The 10102-nt window shown below is 35.9% G+C and overlaps 1 protein-coding gene across 1 annotated transcript in view; it reads left to right on the forward strand.

Moving 5' to 3' along the window:
- Positions 1-8857, forward strand: part of PDGFC (platelet derived growth factor C) — a 62945-nt gene extending 54088 nt beyond the window's left edge. The window contains exons 4-6 of the mRNA XM_029961158.1: positions 674-881; positions 6322-6539; positions 7199-8857. Coding sequence (XP_029817018.1) covers positions 674-881; positions 6322-6539; positions 7199-7315 — 543 coding nt within the window. The 3' untranslated portion in view covers positions 7316-8857. The remainder of the gene's footprint in view (positions 1-673; positions 882-6321; positions 6540-7198) is intronic.
- The last annotated feature ends 1245 nt before the right edge of the window (positions 8858-10102 follow it).

Here is a 10102-nt window from a genome sequence, read left to right on the forward strand (position 1 = left end):
TGTGCTGTGGGAAAGTACATAGACTTTTTCAGTACTCAATTTCAGCATTTAAGTACTTTTGAGTTAATTTGGAACATTATTTTAGTTATGCTAGATGTTGTTATTACTCTGTTCATTATTGTTTAACCAGACATGTAATTCTTAACACTGTACGAAACACAACTGGAGCACTTTTTTTGTCTCTGGATGAGGACAAGAATATTTGCTGTCTTTGTACTATGGTATGTTCATGTTTTACGTTGAAGGACAAGAAGACAAAGATTGTAGCTAAGTTTCTGAGGAAAGGCAGAATGTGAAATGTGTCAGATTTCTAGAGGGTTACAGTAATTGTCTGTAGTGGGGCCACATTTTCAAATCACTCTTTGTTCTATTTCTTAAGTCCCGTCTGTCACTCAATGAACATTTTCAAAGGACGGGTGTAGTGGCATGCTAGCTGCAATGCTACAAATATAAGAAGTAGAAAAACTGTGTAGAAGAAGTTTGTTTACAATTATTGCTAAAGAATAATAAGGTACTTTCTGACTCTTGTCATTTGTCTTATTAGATAAACTGTACTTTGGAACAAGCTAGCCATTTATAAACTTTCCCAGCTATGTAACTCCATAAAATATAGCACTTTGTCAAAGCAGATCCATTAACCCTCTGACTGGTGCTCTTTTGGCTCTGATTGCAGCACCACACAGAAGCACCTAGCCCATCCTTGCTCCCCCCATCAGCTTTACCATTAGATGTGTTAAACAATGCCGTTGCTGGATTTAGTACTGTGGAAGACCTTATCCGGTATCTTGAACCAGATCGGTGGCAACTGGATTTGGAGGATTTGTACAGGCCAACGTGGCAACTTCTTGGAAAGGCGTACATTCATGGGAGGAAATCAAGAGGTAAATTACTCTTCTGTCTGACCTTGCAGCTTTCTACATGTGTAATTTCTTTATAAAAAAACAGTAATTAAGAGCATTCTTCACCTTAAGTTTTAGTTCCAAGAAAGGAATATGTTAGAAACACAGCAGTTATCATTGTTGTTAGCTGTTCTCACCATTGTATTATTTGAAAAATGACAATGACTAAACTCAAAACTTAAAGGAATTTAGCAGGATAAAACAGCAAGTGGGGATAAAAAAAAGGAAGTAAACAAGGTAGTTTCCTATAGGGAACCTGGGAGATCTTTTTTTCCACAAAGTAGCAGGGCATCTTGATGGGGTAACATAATCGAACTTCATGGGTTTATTTTATTATGGAGGGCAAAACTTTATTTTTTGTTTGACATTGGTAACTTCTTACTGTATTGTGTGAACGAGTGGTTTATTTCCTTAGAATTTTTCCAGCCTCTACACGAAATAAATTGAGAGCAATTACCTAAATCTCTCTCTGATGATATCTTATGAAATCCTTGTGTCCATGTCTGGTTTGTCATGCAGTTGTCAACTTCATCAGTTGTAAAGTAGGTTATGTTTTCAAAACTTGTAGAGCTATTGTTAAGCAAAACATTTTCTTCCATCTGCCTTTGACACTCATGAATTTCCTACCATATATCATTGAGATGCTACCCACTATTTCATGTTTATGGATTCTGTGTGGATGGATAGCATGCAGGCAATACCACTTTCCTTGCCCACCATATGGCATGAAAACATATGAGCAAAACTGAATAGACTTCTCTGTTGACAGATGTAGACTAGATTATCATCTGATCAGCAAGAAAAGAGAGGAAGTAAAACCTTTCATAACTCAAATTTAAGATTTTGACAGCTAATTCTTGGATCAGAGCCTAGAGATCAACCTTTGTACTCTACCTGCGTTGCTACAGCTGTGCACACAGCAGCTAAATCAAGAACCAGAGAGGAGGAAATATCTTTAAAAGCTCTCAGCAATGGACCATACCTCTCAGATAGTCATTTAACACTTCCTTAATTAAAGAGATTTGGTATTTGCCAAATGTATGTCATAAACATACAATAAGTGGGAGAAAAACAAAACGTAGTTTGTGAAAACTTACATAAACTAAAATGCAGGTGTTGGATAACATCTGTATAGACAAAAGCAACTCCTTGCAAGACATATCTCAGAAAGAAACTATCAGAGTAAATCTTTTAAAGACTTCTAATTAGATGCTAAAATAGATTTTTCCACTGAATAAACATAGCATGGTATTGCCACATTTATCTTAAAGAGACCACCCTCAGACTGCATTATGGAGTCTGTAATGTAATAGCCTGAGGTGAAAAATTTGTCCAGTTGAGATGACATAGTATTAACTGTTAGGTCTATTCAAGAGAGAGAAAAAGCAAACCTTTTTTTTTTTTTTCCCCTCCCCCATGTTATTCCCTCAAGTAGCATATTTGCTGTATTTCAAAAGCTTTTTAAGAAATGTTTGGGAGAAGTGCATGCCCTAAAATTTTTGGGTTTTCTCAAACTCTTTGATTCTATGATTAGATCAGTTTCATTTTTGCAGTGTTTCAATGTAAAAGCTAAATTACTGTCCTGCTTTCATGAACATGTAATTAAAAGTGTATGTTACTTTAGTAGAGAAGTGCCCTCTACTCCTACTTAATAACTTGTATGAAAAAGGCTATATTTAGACAACCTAAATTCCACAGAACTGTCTCTGATGTTTTCTCTGGATAAAATGCGTCCAGAAACTTCTAGCCAGGAACGAAGACACACCAATTCAGAGGCTTTGATGTCTAAACATAGTCCTAAATTCTTTTATAATATTAAGCATACTTAAAAATAAAATATATTTTGCTGTGCAAAAAAATTATCCCATTGCTTCCCACTGAAATCTGTAATCATTAGATCATATTCCGAAGCCTGCTCAAAAAGGAAAAATAGTCACAGTCAAACCACAGTCCTTAGCAAATGCTTTTTTCATACAGTTATGTGATTTTTATTTTTTTTTTTTTACTTCTTGTTTGGGATTTTGTAACAACTACTGTTGTAGAAGCCAGTAAAAAACTTAACACTCCCAGGAACATCTCTGAAGTGCTTAGGAATGAAAACCATCCTGCTGCTATCTGTGCTCACACACAAGTGCCCCAACCAGAATTTAGTTTGTTTCCTTGACTTTGAGAACAGCATCCAGCTGGAAAAATGTTTTGGGAAAGAAGTTTCCCGAGGGACTCAATACATGTCCCAGAAGATGCCAGACCATTGCATTGCCAATTGCAGAACACAGTTAATTTCAGGCTGATGTGAACATGGATTAGTTCAGTTGTATGTGCCAGTGAAGGCACACTTTCGACGTACACTTTACTGTAGACCTACCTATATCTACATTTTTTTCCTCCCTTTTTTTCCTTCTCACTTTATTTTTATTTTAGTGTTTCTCATTTATATGCTACTGCAGAGCCTTCTATTCCTCCTGAGCTAGTGCTAGACAAAGGAACTCTGACTGTTGTGTCAGACATGATACATGAGTGGAAGCCAAGTTGAAGGAGTGTTTAAATGTTCACATTATAACAGGTACTGTAACTCAGTGCACTTGGGAAATCCACATAACCTTTTATTGTGGTTAAGTAAACACTTTTAAGGGAATATATACATTCTCTCATCTAGCTTCATGCCCACAGTGTGTTAAAATAAATTTTGAACAGACAGCTACTCTTTGAAAAAATAACAGCTTCATTCACACACTTCAAAGAAGTGATTATATAAGCACTAGATAAATTTGCCACAGACCTTTTAATGAAATTGAATTACATAAGGTAGGGCAAGGGTTCATTGTGAAGTATCATAGCAATATACCTTAATACATTTTAAAGCATGAAAATCAAATATGACATTTGTTCATCTCTTCTGAAGCCTGTTGTAACAGTATGGCACACTGAAATATATCTGCTAAGAGCTGACTTTGTGCTTTCCACAGAACCCTTTTAAAATTCATGTCTGCATGTGTGAGAGGTTCAGTTCAAATTCATTTCAATTTTGTGACAGAATGTGTAACACACTGCTTATTTTAGTGCATTGCCCTTTTCTCTATGTTATAACTACAGCTAGCACTGGGAAATTGGTGCATTCCACTGGGGGCTGCCAGAAGGCAGGCATCTCTTTCCCACTGGTTGGTGGGCTTACTGGAAGAGCTGTCAGTGCTCAGCTTCCACTTTCAATGTCTCATGGTGAAGGGCTGAGCAGCACATAGGCTTAGCTTCTTCAAATTCACAGTTCCAAGCATATTAGTCTCTGCAGAAACAATCTACCAGTAGAAAGTATTAGCAGAACTAGCATTTCTCACATTGTGCTTTAGGCATTTTATCCTCATTCAGACGGTTCAGTTATTATATGTTTAAAAATGTAACATAAGAAAGAAGTACTCCATTCCTGTGTATAGTCCTTGATTAATGGAGGTAGACATGTCCACCCTCTAAATGACTCAGCCCAGAGCTATTAGCTGATCAGAAGAGCTTAAATAATTTCTGATTTCTCACAGTGAATCTCTCCCCCGGAAGTTTTGTCTCTCTTTTCCTTTGCTCCCTTCTCCAAGGAATGCTCTTGCAGTGTGGGAGGCAGGCTGGTGTCCTATCAGTAACTGTATTGGAGTTAGTACACACTCCCCACTCTTAAAAATCAGCTTGTTTATTTAGGAGCCTGTGTTAACCTGATAGTGATGGAATGAAGTGCCCCAGCTTGGCATTCACTGTAAGTGCAAGGAGAGAAAAGGCTTTAGCATGTTTAACTGACCTTTCGAAATTAATCCTTACTTATGGATGCCAGTATATGGATATGGTCTGCAGAAGAACTGTTTGAAGAAGCGTGGACTAAAATTCCTTCCCAAAGATCTACTCCTGGGATAGTACCAATGAGCATTTCTACTAGCAGCTTCTAAATTCTCTTTGTTTCTTATGTGTTTAAATAAAATTAAGAAGTGTTATCTTGCCTTGATAGGCTGAAGTTCTCCTTGATGACCTCTAGAGACTCTTTATATAATAAGTAGAGAGAAAAGAAAGGTATTTCTCTAGAAGGTGATTAAGATCAAAAACTTGTTTTAGCTTTATTGCTTATCTTTTTATTTATGAATGGATAACAGCAAATAGAAAGTATTTTTAAAAGTAATATCAATGCACTGCGATATTTTTTCCCTGATTTCTTTTTGATTTAGCTCAAAACCAGTTGATTAAAGATCTTTTCCACTTTGTTTGAGGCTTCTGTTTCAGCCATCTGAGTAGCCACATCATCATTGGGTTTTCTTTTTCTATTTTTCTTTTTTTTTTTTACCAGAGAAAGTATCCCTGTGAATTAGACATTACTTCTGTTCTTTAATGATAGGTTTGGAGAAAAACAGTTCAGATAAAATATCCCAGATCATGGTTATTATAATCTGACTTTTCTAAATTAAATCAATTTACATTGCTTTTCACTTTTTTTTTTCAGTGTTTCTCTTTTTTTTTTTTCTTTCAATTTTAACTGCTTCTTTCAAGGCCTATTATTTCTTGACTGTGCAGCTAAGGTGAACCTAAAGGAGCTTGTCCTGTTTCAGAGCTTTTCATGAGCTTGCTGTTCAACCACTGGCATGGTAAAACTTTACTGTGATACAGTGGAACCAGTTTATAGGGAAACAGGTGCCAAAAATTAATATCTTTAACTTGCACTTCAACTTAGGTGCTTACAAGGAGGAACTTTTTTTTAAGACACATCAAAAGAAAATAAAACTTACAGAAACAACAGAAATTCACATATATGCTGCTATGAAGGAGGAGGGGAAAATGGAGCCTACTAATAGTTACATAGGTACACAGTCTTGTGCACTTATTTATTCTTTGCAGAATTCACTGATGATGACAAGTTCTTGAAGTTCTTAGTCCAAAAATTCTGCTTAGATATAAATGGTTTGATTCTTTCTTATACTTACATCACCCTTGCAAAGAAGCAACAATTGAAAATTTAGCAAGTTTGAATGCTTTATGCAAATGAATTACAACATCTTTGAAATTTTGCAGGATTCTGAATTGCTGTGTATTTGTCCAATCCAAAATGATTATAGAATAGCAACACTAGAGCTCAGAGTATTAGTATGAACAAAAAGAATTCCATTAAGGTTGATTTTATAAAACATATACTGGAACATAGCAGCCAAAGCTTGCTTTGTTTAATTTGAGCCAACTTTGCCAGAGTTATAAAATAATTGGTGACTATTACTATGCAGCGATCATTCCATTTACGTTTCATGGTATTCATATAACTGCAGTATTATACTTTTGTGCTGAACGTGTGCCACCTGCACAGAAGTGAACCTTCCTCAGGGGTTCTTCACTGCTGAAGTTGGTTTACTACCAATGAACTTGGAGTGTGAATCAGAAAAGCATCAGTTTCTTTGTCTTTTTGCAGTGGTTGATCTCAACCTCCTAAAGGAGGAGGTGCGACTATATAGTTGTACTCCTCGCAACTTCTCAGTGTCACTGAGGGAGGAGCTGAAGCGAACTGACACCATCTTCTGGCCATTGTGTCTCCTGGTTAAACGTTGTGGTGGAAACTGTGCCTGTTGTCAACAGAACTGCAATGAGTGCCAATGTGTGCCAACAAAAGTCACCAAAAAATACCATGAGGTACACACCTTTTTTACACTTGCATGTTTGGAAATACTGAAAGCCAATTAAGGAGTTTGTTTTTACTAAAGGAATGCACCAATATTAATTCTATAATATTTTATGTATTACCCCTGTAAATACATTTTTTAGCATTTTAATTAGGTATTAAATTGAAAAAAGTAGTATCTGCTTGTTAAAATACTATTCTGTGCAACTATTAATTTGTTTCTGAGGTATTTGTTTACTAGTGCAGTTCAAACACATCACAACCATACCTTTTGTTCTGCTTTCTCTAGTGATAGATGACAGCTTTATGGAGAAATGGATATTTGTCCATTTCCATTGCTATAAATCTATAACTACAATTACTTATTATAGAATTATCTAATTGGGTAATTCTACTATTAGCTCTTAAATAAAATTAGGTAGAAATCTGAAACTGCAAGACTCTTCTTTGGTATAGCACCATAATTTAATCATGTTCAACAAGATTTAATCAATTTTGTAAAGGGCTTGAGGTAAAAGAAAAAATAGTAATAAGGAGGTGGAATTAATGAAGAATTTTTGTTTAATATGCTTCCTGTCATCCAATGTGTTTCGAGTGCTATCTAGCTCATAGTCTGGGTGTATGATGAAACACCTACTCTTTTCTTGATGCTTGACTTCTTCCCCTTCAGGTTCTTCAGCTGAAACCAAGGATTGGTGTCCGGGGATTGCATAAATCATTGACAGATGTACCCTTGGAACACCACGAGGAGTGTGACTGTGTTTGCAAAGGGAATACTGAAGGATAAACATGATTTAATTGTGCTGTTTTCTTTCAAAGCACATTCAATCAATGGCTGATTCTATTATGGGGCTTGTGCATTATCTCCTTCTGTAATCTCAGTTGTTTGCTTTGGGGATCTTCCATCTTCAAGATTTACAGTGATCTCTAAAAACAGGAGAAGCCAAACTGGGATTATATGTTGTGTGACAGCTCTGTTTGGAGGCCCAGTGAAAGGATGGGAGAAAGGCATCAATGAGGGATTTAAAATATATGTATTGTTGTTATCCCCACAATTTTCTTGCCAATACATGGATTTATAATTTAGGAGTAGAAATAGAGTTAGAAGGCTGACATCATGGAGACTTGATTCTGCTGGCCATCTCATTTCTACAGCTCCAGTGCACCTCGCCTCTGGTTGAAAACACCCGACATCTTTCTTTCTGTGTTCAGCTGTGCCTACGTACTCTAAATCAAAGCATTCTCTGTTGTATGAACTTGGGCTAAAACAGACCGTCTTGCTCCGAATTATACTTAATTTCTCTAATGCTGGTAGGAAGGACTGGATTTTTTGCATACGCTCTAGTAAAGCTCCTGCCTTTTAGAAGGAAGACTGGACAATAACATGATCTAAGGAAGAAAACATTGAAAAGAACATCGCCTTTATTCTTAGTACTATGGCTGATGATTTTTGGTTGGTTTGTTTGTTATTTTTTTATTGTGTACATTTTTATATTCTCCTTTTGACAGTATAACTATTTGCTTTTCTAAACTTGTTAAATATATCTATTTTTACCAAAGGTATTTAATATTCTTTTTTTTTTATTACAACCTAGATCAACTATTTTTTAGCTTTGTGAGACTTTAAAGCCAGATGTGTACGGCTGAAGGAACAGAGATGTGGTTATAGTGGGAAAGAAACGTGATCTCATTTCAGTTTGTTTCTACATAGTGAAAAAATACAGTTTTTTACCTGGATATACCATAATAATAGAGATGTGTGGATGAAGCTCTAAGCTTGCTCACTCCATGAGACTAAAAATATGAGGGACAGACATTACTATAAGCGGTTTCAGAAGCTGACTTTAAAATTCCCTCTCTCTGGCCTTTGTTCAGGTAGAAAAGAAATGAGCATAGATAGATGCATTCTGGCTTGTTTAACTCTTTAATTTCTTAAAGTAGAAAAAAAGAAACCAGTAAGAAAAGAAACCAATGGCTTGTAGCCTTCACGGTGCATTATGGTCATGGAAGGCAGCCTTGTTAATGTTGAAGTGTATGGTTTTCCATTGACAGTTATAGCTGTTTGAGTACTGTTCACTCACAGGAACGTAACACTCTGCAGTACAGTTTGATGAACTATGGTATTGTTCTTCTGTATGTATATTCTTTAACCAATACACTTATCCCACCCTATGCAAATTGAAAAGGCAACAGTAAAGTATTTTGCTTGTAAAATGCTTTAACATTATACCTAGTTTATTTTTTTGACTATTGGATTTTCAGATTGTAATAAATCACAAAATAAAGTAATAATGCTAATTTTGGGAGAATAAATGTTTCAGTGTGGCTACATGTTTGTATCTGTTCAATGTACAACTTAATGGGAAAAGTTAAGATGGTGATTTTCTCCTTATTGTTTTGAAAGTCAGCTCTGAAAACAGAAGTCTTCTGTTACCAAGACTTCCACTTGTTTTAATAATTCTGCATTAGTGTAAATCCACAAGAAGAAAAAGAGGAGGAATGAATGTGATGCTATTTGTATAAACATTCAAAATATTCAAAATTGTGGGGATGTGAAGCCATCAAATTGAAATAACATCTTCTGCTATTGTTTCCATTGTGAAAATGGATTCTGATGTAAATTTGGTTTTATGCAATTTGGTATGACTTTTTGATACCAGTTCTGGAAAATTCTCTTCTGATTCTGTCCCCACACTCAAACTCTTACTCAATAAGAAAAGTATCTGGTGTAAATGTGACGTATAATTATCCAGTCTGAATATTAACCCTGTGTCAGAATGCAGAATTATGGTCACATGAGAAACCTGCTATACTTGAATTTTGAGTATTTGAGTGTTTTGCAGGGATGTTGGGGATTTTATTTTTTTTTGCATTAATATTATCCCTTTTTTGTGATTTAAAGAGCTCTTGAACAGCAAGTTGAGATAGAAACAGAAATCATAGCCTCTGGCATCATAATTTAGCAGAAGAGTCAAAAAATGCAATTCCATTACAGAAATTTCTGCTGTAAAAAATGCAGGAGGTCTCATCCTTTCTGTAGACTTGATAGAGGAAAAGACAGGGGTAGCTGTTTGATGGGGAGTTTCAGGAGCCATATGGGGTATGGAGGGTAATGATCTCCAAATGTCGCAAGTATTTCTTGTATTGCCCCCCTTTGGCTCGCTTTCTTCCTTGCCAATTTCTTTCACCAATTTACTTCCCAATTGCTTGCTATGGACCTATGTGTGAGCTCGTTATCCTTTTACTCTTTATATCCCCCTTCACAGTGCTGTCTTCCTCATCTGAATCCAAAATCACATCCCTTCTGCTTGCCATTCTCTTACCAAGCATCGTTAAGCTCTATGCCTAATCTTTATGTCAGGTCTTTCAGAGGAGAGTTAACTTTTTGTGGCCTTGAGATGAGCCGAGGCTTGTTATACCTACAGTTACAGCATTCTGGAAATGCTCCTCCAAGAGTTTTGTTTTGTTTCATTGTTATTTATGTTCTGTTTTTTCTAAGCAAAAGATGTGGTAAAAAACTAACTGAAGATATTAACTGTGAATTGCTAACAAGCAACTAATAGTGCCTTTCACA

Source organism: Manacus vitellinus, unplaced genomic scaffold (assembly GCF_001715985.3).
Source record: "Manacus vitellinus isolate BGI_N305 unplaced genomic scaffold, ASM171598v3 scaffold_0_pilon, whole genome shotgun sequence".
NCBI classification, from domain to species: domain Eukaryota; kingdom Metazoa; phylum Chordata; class Aves; order Passeriformes; family Pipridae; genus Manacus; species Manacus vitellinus.